Genomic DNA, 21,238 nt, shown 5'->3' with positions numbered 1-21,238 from the left:
ATACACGCTCGCCGGTTTAGGGTGCTCTTGACCTGGCCTTTCTTCAGGATTTCCCCGATCTGATCAGAGAAAGTCCGCCGAGGTCTGCCCCTTCCAACTCCCGTTTCTACCTCTCCCTTATATACTCTCTTTGTTAGCCTCCTTTCACTCATTCTTTCCACGTGTCCAAACCATCTCAACATACCTTTCTCAATTTTTGTCACTACATCTTCGCTCAGTCCACACTTTTCCCTTATCACACTGTTCCTAATTCTATCTTGTAATCTCACCCCACATACACTTCTCAACGCTCTCATTTCCACTGCATTGACTTGGCTTTGATGCCTCTTCTGCCATACCCAACTTTCGCTACCATACATAAGTGTAGGCACCAGCACCCCTCTATGCACAGCCAACCGTGCCTTTTGCGACACCTTCTGGCTGCTCATAAAAGCGTTAAGTGCCCCATTCACGCGATTTCAACACTTGACCTGAAATCTGGGTACCATCAGATGGAGCTTAATGATGAGTCTAAAAAGATAACAGTCTTCACCTGCAATCTTGGTCTGTTTAGATACAAGCGTCTATTTTTCGGAATAAGATGTGCATTTGAAATGTTCCAACGAGTCATTGCACATCTCTTACAGGATATAGAGGGTGTTGCCAACAGTCAAGACGACATTCGCGTAGGTGGCCGAACAAGAGAAGAGCATGATGCCCGACTTCACCAAGTACTTAGACGGCTTAGCGACAGTGGTTTAACTCTGAATGAAAAGAAATGCTCATTTGGTGTCACCGAAATTAACTTCTTAGGACATCACATTTCTGCTGAAGGAATAAGACCCACTGTGACAAATCAACAAGTTGTACAGGATTTCAGAGAACCGCAAAATAAAGCAGAAGTAAGGAGCTTTTTAGGGCTTGTCAACTTCTCTGCTAGATTTATTCCCAACTTTAGCACAATTACTGGACCATTACGAGAACTTACCAAAAAGGACTCATACTTTGCTTGGAACAGAGAACATGAAAATGCTTTTACAAAACTGAAAACACTTATATGATCGGCTCCTGCACTGGGCTTTTATGATAAAGATGCAGAAACAATTTTAGTGACCGATGCTAGTCCAATAGGCATAGCCGCAGTACTAATTCAAAGTCAGAGAATAAAAAGTGAGAAACTGCCAATTATAATAAAATATATAAGCAAGGCTCTATCCCCAACTGAACAAAGATATTGAACAAACAAACTGAAAAGGATTTTCTCATTGCTGAGGAACACGATCACATGTAATTTGTCTCCATTTCGCGCGGTCATAAGCCGTGTGGACTGCACAGTGCAGACTGCCGCAAGCCGACCTCTTCATTGCGTTCGACCTTCTCTCCAGATCATACATTGAAAACCGCATGATATGTCCGAGGAATCTAAGGGCTCGGCCATGGCATGTTGTGATGAGTGGCGATATTGTGCTCTTGGGTTTTTTCTTCTAGCTGTCCAAGGTAAGCAGCAGTCATCGTCAACACCACATCTCAAAAGCATCAACCTTTGCCACTTCACACTTTTCGAGACTCCACGTTTCGGTACCATATTGGAATATTGAAAAGACGAGAGCACGCACGCAAGCGCACTTTATTTGCACGTCGAATACCTCTGTCTTCCAGATCTTTTCGAGGTTAGCCATAGCACTCTTAGCCATGCCAGTTCTGCGGCGTATCTCGGCGGTGCAACCACCGGCACTGGTTATCAACCCAAGATATACAAAATCGCCGAGTGCTTCGGTAACTGGGAGAATATTTGCCCTGTCTACTACCATTACTTTTTTCTTGGAACGGTTGAACTCTAGAACTTTTATCTTCGAATTTCTTCAGAAGAGCCGCCATTTCGATGTATTTGCTATTGTTATTCCCGTCAGGCAGGCGACAACAGTAGCACAGTTTGTAACAAGAACTTTTGAGTGATTATCATTCATTATTGTTAGATGGCCCATTATGTATTATAATATTAGTTTGTGGTCTTAGTTTTTATAAGCCGAATTAAATTAAACCAAGTTAGATGACGTGAAATATCAAATTGTTCTTTATGTTCAGGTGATAGTTTTTTATTTTAAAACTGATTAGCCTAAAAGCCTATTCGGCAGCCGCATCTGTATTTCGAAAAGCAGTGATTTAGTTGATAACTGTTTTAGAAAGAGATTTGATCTGTCGCCATAATCTGTTTTCTATAGTATTCTATAGTTGAATTTAAAATAGAATCCTGAGCGTAGCGAGTGTTTTAACATACGAGAAGTAAAATACATTTGCACCCGTGTGTAACACAAAACTTTTCCCCTCACTATAGCGAGGAAAGTGCTACATCCACAGGCGTTAGATCATCTTCATCACTGGAATCACTCATTTTTTACGATAATATGATATTATAACAGAAAACTGGAAGTTGTGTATTTTTACGTGTCGGAGCCAGTAAAATTTTTGTTGACATTTCTGACGATGCGTTTTGAAATTGCATCGACTTAACATGTGCGTTCGACATCATTATAAAAAAAACCGGCCAAGTGCGAGTCGGACTCGCGTTCCAAGGGTTCCGTACATTACACAATTTAAACAATGTATTTTTTATGTGAAATGTCTTTAAAAAACCCGTAGGGGTCGGATCAAAAACTAAGTAATTAAGTCCGACTCACGCTTGACTGCACATTTCTAATAGGTTATAGATCTATTTTGTGTATTTTTTTCAAAATTTTTGACCCAGTAGTTTCGGAGATAAAGGGGGGGGGGATGGTCATTTTTTGCCTATTTTCTTGAATAACTTCGAAACTATTTATTTTAAAATTATAAAAAAAATATATTTGAGATTCTAACAATGAGCTCTTTCATTTGATATGTAATACGATATAGTTTGACAAATTTTATTTTTTAATTTTCTCATTTACCCCCCAAAACTGGCCCCCGTGTTAAAAATTCATATGTTTACGTTACATGTCCACCTTTGGGTCACAAACTTACATATGTATACCAAATTTCAACTTAATTGGTCCAGTAGTTTCGGAGAAAATAGGCTGTGACAGACGGACAGACACGCAGACGCACGAGTGATCCTATAAGGGTTCCGTTTTTTCCTTTCGAGTTACGGAACCCTGAAAAACCGGCCAAGTGCGAGTCGGACTCGCGTTCCAAGGGTTCCGTACATTACACAGTTTAAACAATGTATTTTTTATGGGAAACGTAAGTGAAATGTCTTAAAAAAACCCGTAGGGGTCGGATCAAAAACTAAGTAATTAAGTCCGACTGTACATTTCTAATAGGTTTTTCTGTGATCTATAGGTAAAGATCTATTTAGTGTATTTTTTTCAAAATTTTAGACCCAGTAGTTTCGGAGATAAAGGAATGGTCATTTTTTGCCTATTTTCTTGAATAACTTCTAAACTGTTTATCCTAAAATTATAAAAAATATATATTTGGGATTTTCATAATGAGCTCTTTCATTTGATATATAACACGATATAGTTTGAAAAACTTTATTTTTTAATTTTCACATTTACCCCCCAAAAGTGGCCCCCGTGTTTAAAATTTATTTGTTTACGTTACATGTCCGTCTTTGGGTCACAAACTTACATATGTATACCAAATTTCAACTTAATTGGTCCAGTAGTTTCGGAGAAAATAGGCTGTGACAGACGGACAGACAGACAGACAGACGCACGAGTGATCCTATAAGGGTTCCGTTTTTTCCTTTTGAGGTACGGAACCCTAAAAACAAATGTTTCTTATGGAATTTTATGGTAATGACTTGAAAACATTAAATAAAGCTAAATTTGGTAATATTTTTTATTAAATTCTCAAACCATTTATTTAATGATAATTAATATCGAACGGACCATTATTATGAGCGTTTTACGTTTTGTTATCTGTCAAGAGCTACTTAAACACGCTCCATCCAAGGTCAAATTACTTTCCGCACTAGTGGATAAAATGCGTTTTTATCCGCTTGTTTTAAAGGATAAAAGACGGCTTTTCGAGCCAGTGAGGGGAAAGATTGATTAATGTTCTTGTTCTTTACATCTCTACTAGTTCGAAATACGATCAGTTTTTGTTTTAACTTTTTTTTTAATACATAGATAAGTGCAGTTATGTTCCAAATTCAGTAATAAACGTAAGACTGTACGGCGTGTGTTGCATTCATCAACATCATGCCCTTCCGATACCGTAAAAGGGTAACACAACTCGGCTGGCCTATATTTGCAAAACGTAAGTGCTCAAACCAGATTCTGAGTCAGTATTCGCCGAGTACCAAAAAGTTAGCAATCTGAAGTTAGTCGGCGTTCTGTGATTGAAACTGTGGTATCATACTCACTAAGTTGTTATGTATCGGCATGTTATTTCACATTACACCATGTTTTGAATAGTTACACGGTAATTCTAATATCAGTGATAGGTAGGTACCATGAACTTGCACGAAAGTTAAATGATTGATGATGAATGATTCTGTAGTTAGGCACTCGCTAATATCCATTTCTTGCGCTAATGAATGGGATCAATATTATACTCGTATAATACACATACACTCATAATATTTTTTATTAAAAAAATTACATTTTGAATGTTACGTTAATTTCTACAAAATATACTACTTTTTAAGAAGCTAAACGTATCCGCTGTGGTTTTGTTATCATATACACAAACGTGAACTCAGAAGACAAGATAAAAGCGATGTACAATACAATACGGCATAATTCATCATAATTCATTCAATCATCAGTGGCAATGTCCTTCCTAGCAATTCACGTAACAAAATGAGTTTGTCTGTAATGTGCAAGGAACTATTAACCTTATATTATCCGATAACAGGCTGTGAAACATCACGTTTCGGGCGAGGCAAGTCGATGCGCCGACGAAGTAAAGGATGTTTTACATAATTTTGTTTTCACCTCAGCAGCTCGAACAAGGGTGCTTTGATGCTTAAAAACTGTTTGAGTGAGACAAATCTTTGAAGTGCTGATCCTGAGTTGAGTGTTTGGGTAAATGAGTGAATGGGTCAATGGGTTATTGTTTTTCCTTAAAAGAAGGTGATTAAAAAAGGAGAAAAGTTGCATGTGCCACACGAGACTAAATTTTTTTTTTGCACTTCGAGTCTTAGAGTCCCTCGCTACGCTACGCTATATTATACAGTGTGGGCCAATGCTAAACTATCTTTTCATCTCGACCACTTCCGTTAAATATAAAATCTAGGCAAATGAGAAAGGCGTCAATTAAAAGAAAAAATAAAAACCAATGTTTTATTTAAAATGGTGACTTACATGGGATTACAGCGAGCGTTTTGCATCCGAGCCTTTTTTGAAAACAATCGTTCTTATGTGACGGTTCTTCGGCGTTCTCGACGTAAGTTCGGATTACGCAATATCCGTGAGTGGAGCACAAATTTAATCAAACAATGGATAGTCAGATTTAAAGCAACTGGGATCGACACTAAAATCTCGACGTCAAGGACGTGTACGATCTGCTCGTACCAATGAAAACATCGAACGAGTGAGAGCGTCTGTGAGAGCGGATGCAAAGAAACCAACGCGTAAACGAGCTACGGCTTTGGGGTTGTCAGACGGACGACATCTTGAAGATTTAATATTTAAAACGTAAAATTTATTTTATTATTTCTAATTCTATATATACTTTTTATTTAAAAACACAAAAATTGATTGATTATTTCAATTTTTTTAAATGCATTTATCATTGGCCTGTAGAATCTTTCGCTAGCACGGGACTCAAATTAAGCAGTCGCATCAGAAACAAACTTTGCTCTCTTGTTGCACAAATAACTATTGAATAGTGAAATGCTTTGTAATAAAGGCTATAAAACCTTACACTGAGCGCAGCTCGACATTCTCTTGACCAGTTTTATTTTTCCTAGCTGAAAAATAGGACGTACTCGTATTTTCTGGTAGTTTTTATGATTACCTATAAAATTAAGTCGCCGTGTCGCAGTCTTAAGGGCTATTTTCCCGGTATCTGTAATGTGAGTACTATTATTCGCCTGTGAGTCTATATTCTGTATTAAATCCTCAAGAAACAGATTCCAAGAATGAACTAATATGGCCATTATGGCGTACGGGAACAGAAAGCGGAATTGGTGGCGAAAATCGTAAAGCAAGCGATGACGTCGTATCATGAGATAGAGTCGATGGAATACTGATCAATACTCACATGTCTTGCATGAAGCGCCTATGGCCTAGCGGTAAGAGCGTGTGACTTGCAATCCGGAGGTTCAAACCCCAGCTCGTACCAATGAGTTTATCGGAACTTAATGTACGAAATATCATTTGATATTTACCAGTCGCTTTTCGGTGAAGGAAAACATCGTGAGGAACTGGACTTATTCCAATAAGGCCTAGTTTACCCTCTGGGTTGGAAGGTCAGATGGCAGTGGCTTTCGAGAAAACTAGTGCCTACGCCAATTCTTGGGATTAGTTGCCAAGCGAGCCCCCAGGCTCCCATGAGCAGTGGCAAAATGCCGGGACAACGCGAGGAAGAAGATGATGATGATGATGCTCACATGTTTTGCTCCTTAAAGAGGGACGAGACAGAATTTCACGTGGTATACTAATACGGTTAAATAATACAAAAAGCGTTTTAAAATATCAAACACACTGACGGTATATGCTAAGAGGCACAGTATCATCCACATCATCATCAATCATCATCAATTCTAAAAAATAATACAACTAAACATTTGCTATAACCAAAGATAGATATAACTCCGTAATAGATGGATACAGTCTAAGGAAAAAACGTTGCTTTAAAAATCAAGAAAATTTGATTCTCGATCAGATGGCGCCACTACCTTTGTCCTATTCTCGGATAGATAGCGTTGACGGTTTTGTTTGTTATTTAACAATTTTAACGCATATCAGTGAAAGAACATGGGTCAAAATCATATAAAAATAATTAATGCAAATAAAAAAAAACATTTATCCATGTATGTGTACATTTTATCGTATTTTTATAAATCTTCATTTTTAGTTTTAAGGTGTGTCGATAGATGGCAGTGAATTTACTGTGGTTACAAAATTTACTATGACAGTACCGCTCTATCCTATTATATCCTCGTTAGCTATAACCTATAATAATAAGTTCAATTGAAGAGTTTCTGTGTCTTTAGTTTTGGTTCGGTCGTATCCCCTTCGAAGCGTGCTTATAGGAGTACCATTAATTCAATCACTTGCCCGTATCCGTTCGTAGCGTAGCCCTTATTTACAACTAGCTCTCGCTGCTCTGCTACTCGTATTAAGTGTTGATTCGACCATATAAGAATATGCTTCAAAATTATTTCATTTTATTGAACAAGGTATTAGATGAAGAATCGCAATAATTTCAGTGTTAATACAGAAAGTTAATGGACTTAATAAACCTCTGCATGTACCATATTTTTATTATAAACATCAGAACACAAAGGACCTTTTGTGAAGCCGACAGCGTTGGCTAATGGCTCCTCTGCACGATGGCCCAGCGCTGGACTAGCGAGAGGACCCTGCGATGGTTGAGAGCGCGCACTATAGAAATAAGCCAAGTGTAGATGCGTACGCACCATAGCTGGCCCACTACCTTTGATGTGCGGGTGAAAAATCCACACCGTGGCCATCCCATCGCCATCCTGCGGCACCATAAGCCATCCGACACCACTCATGCTCATGCACTCATTTTTTTATGTTTCTTCAGCAGGTCGCTAAGCTTGCTTATTCTAAACTAAAAATTGGATTTATGATTATGATGAACAATTACGAAAAAACGTCGTTTTATTAAATTGTCTATTTTTTATGTCTTTGTTAACTTTAACAGCCTGTAGCTCCTAAAGTATTGATCGTAGAGCAAAAATAAACATAACCAAATTTTTAGGAAATTTTATGCTAAAATTTTTGTCCGTAGTATTTGTAATGCTATTCGTACAAATATTCGAGATATGAGCAAACATATAAAAAAGGTACCTTCAACCCCCCTCCCCCCCTACACCCTCAGCACCCCCCCCCCACCCTCAAGGACTTTTAGTATGTTTATCTGGAGACCCAAGGTATAACTATACCAATTTTAAAAACTACACGAATTATTTCCGCTAATTGCCCATTTTCGGCTTAATTTGACGTGGCTATATAACAATTTGACGAAAATATTCAACATCCTCTTAACTCCTGACTTGAAAATAGCGCTAGTCGGGATGTAGTCGAGAGAAGGATATAATGATAGTGTCATATCGTTGACAAATTGATTAAATTACTTTAGAAGATCTCAAATGCACTTTATCAAATTTTATATATTTATGTATGACGAAAAACATTCTGAAGTATACATATAATGCATAACAGCATTTCTTTTTTTCAGACAATAGATATTTTGGAAGGAGATGTGCCCGAATCCACGACTAACCTCATAGTGACGGGAGCAGAAAGTGTCCTTTTTGGCGCGAACTCCTTGGCAAAACTACAAGATGCGAGGCATATTTACCTATCTGGTAATAGAGTCGTGCTGATGAGGAAGTTCGCAGCCATTAATCTCAACGTCATCAGCGTGTACCTTGAAATTGAGAAGAGCGACATCCTGCGTATAGAGGAAAGCACCTTCAGTAACATCAAAGGTAACTAACATGGTTGACGTAACTATGCAAAGCGAAATTTCTGTGATAATAATTAAACTATACAGGCACAATTAAAAAAATTTACAATGTAAGACTAGTGCTCTGTGAGTGGCTCCGCCGTTTAGAATAATTTAGTAAAAAGAAATTAAACGAATACGCTTAGCCCGCGCTTGATCAATCATTCCATTTTTCAAAAAAACAATAAAAACTACGAATTTTAATTATTACTGGGGACGAACCAGGGACCTCCTACCTCAAAGCGAATGTTTGCAAATTGCGCCAAATGATATGTAAATATCTAAATGCCGCCTAACCCAGCGATACACATTTTCTGCATTTATTGCCATTTACTCTGTAAACATGTCTCAAAACGAAAAAAAAAACTGTTATGATATCGATACGACTATTTGTTTAGGCGCGAGCTATCACGACTCCGCCATTTTGAAAAAAATCCAAAAACCGGATCGACAAAAGAATTATATTTAATCATAGAATCTGCCCGCGCAGCATGGTTTCCCCTATCACTAAGTCCGTCACTTTCGCACTCACATACTTGTTAGAACGTGACAGGCATGGTGATAAGCGTACCGTGCTACGACTCCTGGTCACAAAATTTCACGACAATCGGTTGAGAATTGCGACCTGTAGAGGAAGAACATCCGGACATACGAGTACGAAAGCAAAATGCCCGAGTCAAAACGGAGACCTTCTCTACGCTTTGGTCAATTAAACTTAACCTAAGTACCTACAGTGTGTAAATCCAATGCGGGCGAATATTTAAACGGTGGTTAGCATAAGACCTAAGAAGTATATTTAGATAAATTTTGCTTAGAAATACAATGAAAAAGTTACCCATAAAAATTAATACGGCCCGCAATGTAAAGCAACGCACAAGTTACGAGATACGAGCTTTTTAAAGTAACTGTCAACGCTTGTTGGCAATTACTATAAAAAGTTCGTATCTCATAATGTCATGTCATGTTATGTCTCGAAAAGGGGCCCACTGACTATCAGTCCGCCGGACGATATCGGCCTGTCAGTTGTTCGGAACTGTCAAATTTTTGTTCTAACTGACAGGCCGATATCGTCCGGCGGACTGATAGTCAGTGGGTCTCTTAATGATTGCAGCACATTGCCACTAGCAAAATTTTGAAACTTATTAATTACGGGGTCATAATAAAGTGTAACTTGAAAATCTTGTCAATTAATAATTACACGGATACATTCTATATGTGGTTTAATTTATTGCCCGTATTGGATTTACACACTGTATACATATAAAAGTAGGTAGGTACACACAAAGTACTTATAATAATTTAGGGGCACACTATTCGTCGATAAACTGTCTGCCGTTTGACGAAAATGTGAATTGTATACGTGGTCCCGAACACTTTACAAACAATTAAAAAATTGTTAGTGTCGGCCAAAGTGGCCAAATATTTCGGCACACATCCTTATTTTTATGGTAAAAAAGTGTGTTACGATATATTTGGCCACTTTGGCCGTCATTATCTATTTGATGCTGACTGTACCTATTTATAACAAAATTTAGTATAGCGATACATTTGCTAAAGCGAGGTTTCCTCTCGCGTCGCCTTATCTGAATAATTGCCCAGCGAAGATATCTTCACATGCTAAGTTCAAATGACACGCAGAGTTCTAGGGGTAAGACTGTTTAGTATGCTATAGCTACGCTATTGTGATTTGGGTGTGTGATATGATGGTGATATGGTATCCAAAAGGTTCCAATTGAAAGGTAGCCGCTACCAGGACGTTGGCTCTGCAGCTGTGTAACAAGCGTATGCGTGACAGGATTGCACTATTAGATTACATGTTTCCGTTTCTGATTCCTACTTAATATATCTATCGCATTTACTATTGTATATTTAAGATACACTAATGTGAATGTGTCAATGACAAAATCTCCGTGAATAAATAACAAAAAAAACCTAAAATTTGTTTAGTACTTACTCCTAATATTTCTCAGTATGGAGAATTATTTCTTAACGTAAGTAATATTTTTATTTATTTATTTATTTAAGAAACAAACAGTCTTTTATAGTTATACATAACACTGGAAATTTTCTTAAAGCTAGACTTACAGTTTCCTTAATGAAAATATTTTAACATCATGTTTAATAAAGTTTCTACACAGTAAAACAGAGCTATTTGTGCATACAAGAACAAAAACAATAATAACAATAATGAAAATAAAATGCAAGAGTATCAGAGTGTTAACAATTAATTTGTATATAAACTGAATACTAAAAAAGTTTTGTTATTCTTATTACTTATTAACGTTCAATACTGAGATTTTTTTTCCTAATAGCGCCAAACTAATGATTTGGGTTATTACACTGCATAGATAGTGTTTTGAATCTATTAAGTTTAGTACAACCTGCATGCCCTTCTAACAAAACTATTTTTCGCGTAAGCAGTCCGACTACGGGGGATGTAAAAGAGGGGTTTTTTCCTGCAAGCGCGTTCACAACGTCGAGGAACTCTGAAGAAAAGTGAATGTAATAGAAACGGAGAATCAATAATATTATTAATAATTTTATAAAGGGTAAATATCGGTACGTTCTCGGCGATAACTAAGGGATGTTATTTTGTGTGCTCTCATTGCGGTGACGTAATCTGAATATTTATTTCTAATTCTGTTCTATTCTCTTAGCAAACTTTTTTTGAACTCTCTCTATCCTATCACTATTTTATACTGTGTGGCACACAGCGCTTGCAAATTCCAAACGACTACGAACATAACTGTTGAACAGTACCTTATAAGCAGGCATCGTAAACTGCGAGCGAAATCCATTAAAGTACTAGGGTTCACTTAGCTCCGTAATAGATGGATACAGTCTAAGGAAAAAACGTGCCTCGAAAATCAAGAAAATTTGATTCTCGATCAGAGGGCGCTACTAGCATTGGCCTACTGTCGTATAGATGGCGTTGACGGTTTCGTTTATTATTTAACAATTTTAACGCATATCAGTGAAAGAACATGGGTCAAAATCATAAAAATAATTAATGCAAATAAAAAAAATCATTTATCCATATTGAAATACATTTTATCGTATTTTTATAAATCTTCATTTTTAGTTTTAAAGTGTGTCGATAGATGGCAGTGAATTTACTGTGGTTACAAAATTTACTATGACAGTACCGCTCTATCTTATTATATCCTCTTTGGTCAAAGTACGTCATTTCAATGGATTTCGCTCGCAGTTTACGATGCCTGCTTATAAGTTAAAAGTCTCTTAAATGGTTTACCTACGCGAAATATAAATCCTAACTGCTTAAATGCTGTACTTAACATGTTATCAATGTGAGGTACAAAAGTGAGTCTTGAGTCCATTATGACACCGAGGTCTCGAATCTGGTGAACACGACCTAAATTTTTATCACAAAGTTTATAGTTAAAAATAATACTACTCCTTTTTCTGCTAAAACTTAATAACATTTGTCCGGATTTATGGACAATAATGAGTTATTTGAACTATCTATCTATTTATTACCTACTATTAGTAATCGTGATCACAATAATGTGTTTTCATCCCCAGAAGGAAACACACTAAGGGTCGGTTGCACCAAACCGTCTGTCACCGTTTTACCGTTCGCTAAATTTTATTGTATGGAAAGTTTCATAGTTCTCTGCTGCTTGACGTTCATCAGTCTGTTAATTGTGGTTGGTGCAACTGGCCCTAAACCAGTGACATTTAACATGAGAGCAGCCGACAGATGGATAACGCGTGAATTTCATTATTCCTCATAACGAGCTTAGGCTGTATACCTACACCTCTGACCTATCTCTGACAATACGTAAAATGCATTACTTACCTTTCACCGAGGTGACATATTCGATAAGTGAATATTGTCGCCGATTCGCAGTGACAGCAGACATGTGCGTTGTGATGGCAGATGCTTCCTTGTGACGCACTCCACAAGTCCACATCCCGACAAACAAATAAAGCACAACACGGACTTAATTCCTTACTAACTTAAAACAATAAGACAACCATTGCGATAGCCGATAATAGTTTTTATAGTACATTGTGCAACGAGGGGGGTAAGCGAGATTTTGTAAACGAGGTCATTAATTCCCGACAGCCGCAGGATTAAAGTTAATCAAATTAAATATTTTTAAACATAAACAAAAATATAAAATTATAAACGTCAGCATTTTAAAAGTAAAACTCCCTTATACGTTGACTTTAACCTTTTGGACGTCAATGACGGATATATCGGCACCACAGGTCCAACGCCAAAGACCGATTAATCGGTCAAAAACCACAGAGCAACATAGACCTACGTGCATGTCACCGAAGAGTCAAAACTGAAATTGAACTTTATACACATGCAGCATGTGTATAAAGTTCAATTTCAGTTTTGACTTCGGTGATGTGGCGTCTGAGTGACAGCTTTTGTGTTTGACACGGCGTCGAAAAGGTTAAACAATAGTATTTTATACAATCGTGATATACCTATAATAGAGAGCTTTTCAGTCGAGTACCGTGTTTAAGAAACGAAGCTTGCTGAGTTGCTTAAGTAAGGTACGAGATTGAAAAGCTTGATTATATCACTATTGTATACAATACTTTTTCTACGAGACAAAAAAAATAATACTTTCAACTAGTAGAATCATATAGGTAAACAAACCAAAAGTATACAGCTAAGATACGCGAGCTGCCGCAGCCCGCGATACCTTCATACTCGTACGCGCCCCGGCCGCCGGGCCTGGGACCCCTGGCGGGTTGGTCAACGACACCTCCTCGTAACTCAAGAGGCCCTGGTACCTGCTCCGCGCTAAATTCAATTTTAAAACAGTTTTTTTCTCGATTTTGGCTACCGTAGCCTATGGAGACTAACAAGCAACGCTAAGCGGTTTTCGTAGGGTATAGATGTTGCTATATGAAGGGTGTCACATGCGCGTTTCTGACTTATGAAGCAATTGTTTCTACTACAACATAAAATAAAATGTTTTTGTTGGCCAACCAATCACAAAGCAGATGCGACGCAGCAGCGTGTTGAATACTAGGCTAATTTGCATTGAATAAATATTTTATCGAAATGTATGAAATTCTATTTTCAAAATTTGTATAATTGACTAAACCGTATCGATAAAATTCTTATGCTCGAGTCGGAAGTGCCATAGACTATCCAACGTTGAAAAGCGTAAGGTTGTAGTGTTGCATATGAAGTTGTATTATAGTCGACGAGTAGAAAAAGTATTTTTCCCCTCGCTAGCTCGGAAAGCCGTCTTTTATCCTTTAAAACAATAGGGGAAAAACGCATTTTATCCACTAGTGGGGAAAGTAATTTGACCTTGGATGGAGCGTGTTTAAGTAGCTTGACAGATAACAAAACGTAAAACGCTCATAATAATGGTTCGTTCGATATTAATTATCATTAAATAAATGGTTTGAGAATCTAATAAAAATACCAAATTTAGCTTTATTTAATAATTTTAAGTCATAAACCTTAAAATTCCATAAGAAACGTTAGATTTTTTATAATGATGTTAAATATAATTCTGAACGCACAAGTTGAGTCGATGCAATTTCAAAACGCATCGTTGACATTTCATACGCCAGAACAGAAATGTCAACATTGTCAACAAAATTTTTACTGTTCTTCTCACCGACTCACGTAAAAATCTGAATTTCTAGTGTTTTCTGTTATAATATCGTAAAAAAATTAGTGATTCCAGTGATGAAGATGATCTAACGCATGTGGATGTTGCACTTTCCTCGCTATAGTGAGGGGAAAAGTTTTGTGTTACACACGGGTGCAAATGTATTTTACTTCTCGTGTGTTGAAACACTCGTACGCTCAGGATTCTATTTTAGAACCACTCGCTTCGCTCGTGGTTCAACTATAGAATCCTTTCGCTTGCTCGTGTTTCAAATCCACACTCGCGGGTAAAATACAACTTTGCACCCTTGTATAACAAATAACTATTACTTACAACCTACTTGGTTCGTGTGAATTTGTGACATAATTAAAAAAGAAAACTCCCTGGGGAGTTATCGCTTTTTTCACAATCCATAACTCCCGCGGAAACAATATAGGCGTTTCCTTTTCCAGTTACCTGATGGTCACTGTTTTCGAGAGAATCGATGTCAGACATATTTTAGTAATTAATACCTAAGTATTAAAATGTAACTCTTGCTAAAGGGGCCCACTGACTATCAGTCCGCCGGAGGATATCGACCTGTCAGTTAGAACAAAAATTTGACAGTTCCGAACAACTGACAGGCCGATATCATCCGGCGGACTGATAGTCAGTGGGCCCCTTAAGGCTTTTCTTAAAGTTAGATCATCAGAACAGCTTTTAATGTTCTCACTGATGTTATACGAGACATTAAAGGCTGTTGGTAAAATGCGTCTTTTGCGTTAATTATATTTATGTACCTATACAGTATTTATATATTTTATGTAGACATGAAAGCAGCTAATGTTTCTTACCTTTGCCGCCGTTGTTGGCTCTTATTATAATGTTAATATACAGATAGAGCTAGTGCTTAAAGGTGATAAAAGTAAATACTATAAGTGGCGTCGTTATACAGGCGACTATCTAAAATATCTAAAACATTCTTATTTGTTGAAATAAAATTATTGTAGTACTGAGCAAAATCTGCAATAAAATGGAATATAGAACCCCCTCTTTTAAGTCGGAGCTTTATAAATTCACCACTATTCCACTATTTCACACACAATGAAAGATTTTGCTTGTTGAAGATTTTGTTGACAATAAAAGAATTCGACAACATTTGGATTACTAAGCTTTCATTGATCATTTTGTTTTTGAAGCATGAAACATTAGTCTATACCTACAACAAAAGTTGACCTCAAACAGAAAATCTAAAGAAATGGCGATAGTTGACGCGAAGCAGTCCTGGCGCGTCGCGTTTCTTTAGAAAAAATCTATTCCGGGCATCAATATTTACAATATTATCATGAATAATGATTGACTAATTAAACTATTCTTGTTTAAAGGACTGTGCAAGGTGCAAGTAAAGTGAACTTTGTTAGGGTTATATTATAGTTCTTATAGTTAATTGGAACCCTTGTCTTATATCAACGGCATAAGTATAAGTATCAAAAATAGTTATTCAGCATCTAGCACAAACATACAAGTATTGCAAGAAGGTACATATATCACTTGGTAAATGTTCAACGCAAAAACGCAAATTTCACGTGTCTGGTTGTGTGTTTGTGTGTGATGTGCAGCCGTGATCTGAATTGACTTTAATTCCAAATCGGGGACATGTTTGAGCGGCTAGGTAGCCAGCAGCCGCGTCCGTCCGCGGATTGCTGTCTAAAAATATACGTTTCCCCGACTCGGCATTCGTGTTTTACAGGATAATGACTCATAGGGCGAACGGAACCGAATACAAAAGTGAGAATGTGTCAAAGAAAATAGAAACTATTAGAAACAGTGCATTGACATTTCTCGTGCAATTAACCTATCATGTGACATTCATCTAGACATCAATCTATATTAGGTTTTTTTAACAACTATACAGTGTGGAAAGAGTGAATGGGCCCTGGAGGGAAAGTGCCTTAAAACCTTAAGTTAGCTCATTTAGCTTAAAGGAAACATTCTTTAATTAAAAAAAAAACTGCATTCAAAGATTTTTTGAAATTCGCTTGTTTCACCCGGGACCGACAAAAAAAACGCTATTTTATTGTACTATTCGATACAGCTAATGTTAATGATAACATATCTCCAAGAAACATTAGGCCTTACACATCTGTCGTACAAAATATCCATAAAATCGAATATTCAGTGCTCAAAAATATTTTTAGACAAGCAAAAATTTCAAAAAAATATATGAAAAATCTTTGAATGCAGTTATGTTTTTTTTTTCAAAAATAATAAAATGTTCCCTTTAAGCAAAACGAGCTAACTTAAGGTTTTGGGGCCCTTTGCCTCCAGGGCCCATTCATTCTTTCCACACTTTATATAGGTACAAGAGCAATAAATAAACAGATAAAGTTAAATACGGGTACCTACAAATTATGATTGTAGAAATAGAATAACTTTTCTATTGTGCTTCATCGTGTCTATCGCGATTTTTTCTATCGTCCACTTATACTAGTATTTCGCCCCGAACTGAACTCTCGCGGTTCGCCAAAAAGTTAGATCAATTGAATGCACCTACCTGCAAATGCAAAGGATCGAAAACTGCGTGCGATTTATAGCAAGTTCTGTGGTGCCCTTAACTGATAGATTTAAGTCCCCATAGAGATTAAAATAAACTGTAAGTGTGGTAACGCGTAATCTTTCTTGTCAAATGTCAAATACCTACCTATATCAAATACCTTCCCCCCGGACCGCCGCAAGGCGTTGACGTGCTTATTTAGTCCGCGACAATTATTTTCTTTAATTAAATACAATTTTTAACCCTAATAAATCGGCGAGTAAAATAGGAGTGCATAAATAACAGCAAGTGATCACGCCGCGCGTTGAGCCACACTTCTGCTCCGCGTGTGCTTCTGCTACCCTGGTACGTTGTCGCAGCGTCGCCCGTTGCTGCGTCGAGTGCTACGATACAACCCTACGGCATAGATGTGCTACGGCTGCTACGAAGCACTTGCTACGCCGTATCTGCTACGCCGGACTATGCTGTGAGCTCCGATCTACTCCTGTTACCCTGGTACTTTGCACTGATATTACACAAAAACAACCAGCGCTACGTCTCGATTTGGACTCATATTTTAAAGTTCTTCGCAAGCTTAACCTCTTGTACTTTTATAGTGCCCTAGTACGCAGACAAAATGACAGACAGTGAAAGTGGCGATGAATTAAAAACTCCGCCGAACTACGGCACAAAGCGTAGAAACAAGAGGCCAAGGGACAGTCCAGGGACCGAACTGGATAGCTTTAAGGAGGAGATGAAGCAAATGTTCAAGAGCCTACAAAATGAGGTCAAACTCATAAACCCGACCCTACAACAAATAAAAGAATCTAACTCTAAAATAGAAAATTCTATCGAGTACCTGACGGCACAAAACGAGGAACTGAAAAAGCAGGTGCAGAAGTTGGAAAAGGACCGGCAGCAGGACAGAGACTACATCAACCTTTTGGAGGACAAAATTGAGGACATGACACGGGACAGCCGTAAGAAAAATATAGAGATTAAAAACGTCCCTAAACAGGACAAAGAGACCCGAGAGGACCTGGTAGCCATGGTCACCAAATTGTCCGCATCTATTGGACATAATACATCGCCTTCGGACATTTCGGACATATACAGGGTCCGTAGCCGGCAAAACGATAAACAAAATATGCCCATTATAGTAGAAATGGTGTCAGCCATACACAAGACCGACATATTGCGGAAATGCAAAGAATACAATCAAACGAACAGACAGAACAAACTAAGTACCAAGCAACTCGGACACACTTCACTGGAAACCCCGATCTACGTCACGGAACACTTAACTGCCAAAGCGGCTCGCCTGCGTTTTCTGGCTCGTGACTTATCCCGCTCAAAGGACTATGAATTCTGTTGGACTGCACTAGGGAAGGTATTTGTTAGGAAAAATAAGACCTCACCAATAATATTAATAACAAGTGAGGCGCAGATACAAAGACTTTTTCAGCAAACGTGACTAGCCATGTTTATTTTCTGTTATTGTAATTCTAACGCACAATTTTTGGCTATGTATTACTGGATTATGATCTCCCTATTCAACCTAGATTTAAGAAAATTAGTCTATACTACATTATTTACAACAATAAAACACACGACTACACATTTGTCACAGTATAACATAATAAATAACCTTATGTATCACTTACACTCTCACACTTACAATCAAACTCAAACCTTACTAAAAACACACCCGTTACATGTAAAACGAAAAACATATCTACTTAGAAACAAATCCAAAATCAACTATAATGATGGCCTTATGGATCTATGCAGATCACCAATTTATGGCGCAAATACGGTAGGAAATAACTATACACAATTAAGTAAATATACAAACCCGTATGCTACTCTATCTGACATATATATAGATTCTAATTATGGATGACACACTTACAACTATAAATCTAATAGACGATTTAAACATTGCGCAATCCATGAAATGCAACACTGAAAACATCTCATTATATACAACTTTCCATCCATCAGATTTCACTATAGTTTCCCAAAACATAAGAAGTGTTTATTGCAACATGGACTCCCTACTAGTAGTTTTAAATAATTTTAAATTTGACGTCGACATTATTATTCTAAGTGAGTGCCGATTGCACCCTCACAAACTCGTCTCAGCAATAGAAAACTACACACATTTTTCATCTTCTAACCACCTAAATCAAAATGATGGGGTTGTTGCGTACGTTAGTAATAGCCGTAAATATAAGATAAGAGAAATTGTACTAACACATGCCTCATGTTTAGAAATTTCTACTCACGACACTATAATATTAGGCATATATAGATCCCCATCAAATAGTAAAGCAGACTGTTTCATATCCTCTCTAAGTTCTCATCTTGACACTATCAAGTCAACTAAAAATATTATCATAACCGGAGATATTAATATCAATATAGGAGAAAAAACCAATGAGCAATCTTTTGAACAGGCTAACAGATTAAACTACCTTAATATGTTGGCAATGCACGGCTTGTTACCTGGACATATACTACCCACAAGGGAAGGTGCTTGCCTTGACCATTTTATGTTGAAGCTCGACAATAATCACTCGAACGCTAAAACTCTAGTTCTAGACACAACGATAACTGACCACGCGATGATACTTCTTAAAATCGGTAGCACTGATATCCCTAAATGCTATAATAAAAAGAAAATTAAAGTAAATTTCGAGAATGCGCACAGTACTCTCCTAAAAGACAACCTAGCAGAATTATTCGGTTTAAATGATCCTAATACACTAACGGAAATGTTTATACAAAAAATTAGGCGATGCCTCTTGGAAAACACTATTGTCACTTTAATTCCAAGGAGTAATCGCATCATTAAACCATGGATTACCCCAGGAATTCTAAGATGCATCAGGAATAGGAACTATATGCAGAAAAATGTTCAAAGGAATCCAGACAATATCGTACTAAAAATTACTTATAAAAGATACCGCAATTACTGCAATACCCTAACCAAAAACCTAAAAAGAAAATACGAAAAGGAACAATTAGATAAAGCTAGTAACAACCCTAAGATGCTCTGGAAAGCGATAAATAATATAACTAACCGCAAACCTGTTAGAACTGAGAATAAAGAGCTACTAGACATCAGAGAATCGCCTACGGAGTCAATAAACGCTGTCAACCAGTATTTTTCTGACATCGGTAAATCTCTCGCTGAACTTATTCCACCGGCTACTAGTAATCCAATAAGTCATGTAGCACTCGATGATTTGACTTCAAATAACACTGTCGTAAACTCTTTTGCTTTATTAGAAACAGATTCCAGCGAAGTACTCTCAGTCTTGTCCAACTTAAAATCAAGTAGTGCTCCTGGATGGGATGGCATCTCAACTCAATTTTTAAAAATGGCCAGTAATACCGTAGTCCCTATAATATCATATATGGCAAACCTGTGCTTTGAACAGGGAGTATTTCCTGACGCCCTTAAACAAGCGGTCATTACCCCTATTTACAAGGGAGGAAGCAAAAGTGACATATCTAATTACAGGCCAATATCGGTCCTACCCGCTCTCTCGAAGGTTCTGGAAAAACTGATAAACAATAGACTAACCAATTACCTAAATAAATTTAACATCCTATCGAAAGCACAATACGGCTTCAGAAAAGGTATTTCAACGGAGGACGCTGTAACGGCACTATCTGAGCTTATAATTAATAACGTAGATAAAAACAAAAAATGTTTATCGGTTTTTCTAGACCTGAAAAAGGCTTTTGACACCGTGTCGGTTCCCATCCTTATTAACATCTTGGAAAAGAAAGGCATAAGAGGCACCTCTCTATCTCTCTTTAGTAGTTACCTCCAGAACCGAACACAGAAGGTCAAACTTGGTGATTGCATTAGTGATGAACGCCCCATATCCTACGGAGTACCACAAGGTAGTGTTCTAGGCCCTACGCTGTTCCTAGTTTATATAAATGAACTATGCAACATGTCTATTGAGGCGGGAACTATATTTACTTATGCAGATGACACAGCTGTGGTATTCTCAGGAGACACCTGGGAGGAGGTCCGCCTCTCTGCAGAACTTGGCCTCACAAAAATCGCTAGCTGGCTGCAGAGACACTTGCTCACCCTTAACACCATCAAAACCAACTTTATTTGCTTCGCCAACTGTAACCGTTCACAGCCAGAGAAAGAATTTTCAATTAGGATACATAATTGCGGCAACTCACTGGCCATCTGCTCCTGCCCATCTATTTGCAAAGTGGAATACACAAAATACCTTGGAGTTACAATTGACCAGCGCCTCACATGGCATCTTCATGCTGAGAACATAATGAATAGGATCCGCAAACTGACCTGGACTTTCAAAAATCTTAGGCATGTAGTAACAAAAACTGTGCTAAATCAAGTTTACGTATCGCTGGCTCAATCCGTCATCACATATTGTATCTCTGTGTGGGGTGGTGCCACAAAGACTAAGTTTCTTGAGCTTGAGAGAGCTCAAAGAGCATTGCT

General features: G+C 37.6%; 2 protein-coding genes across 2 annotated transcripts in view; one reads left to right on the top strand and one right to left on the bottom strand.

Moving 5' to 3' along the window:
- LOC134754459 (E3 ubiquitin-protein ligase MYCBP2) overlaps window positions 1–21,238 on the bottom strand; it is a 283,481-nt gene that overhangs the window by 137,720 nt on the left and 124,523 nt on the right. The gene's annotated exons all lie outside the window — the stretch shown is intronic.
- LOC134754209 (uncharacterized) overlaps window positions 1–21,238 on the top strand; it is a 47,092-nt gene that overhangs the window by 13,983 nt on the left and 11,871 nt on the right. The window contains exon 2 of the mRNA XM_063690370.1: window positions 8,341–8,593. Coding sequence (XP_063546440.1) covers window positions 8,341–8,593 — 253 coding nt within the window. The remainder of the gene's footprint in view (window positions 1–8,340; window positions 8,594–21,238) is intronic.

This window comes from Cydia strobilella, chromosome Z (assembly GCF_947568885.1).
Source record: "Cydia strobilella chromosome Z, ilCydStro3.1, whole genome shotgun sequence".
Taxonomy (NCBI): domain Eukaryota; kingdom Metazoa; phylum Arthropoda; class Insecta; order Lepidoptera; family Tortricidae; genus Cydia; species Cydia strobilella.
Note: the sequence above shows the minus strand (reverse complement) of the source record. Positions and strands in the feature narration are given on the sequence as shown.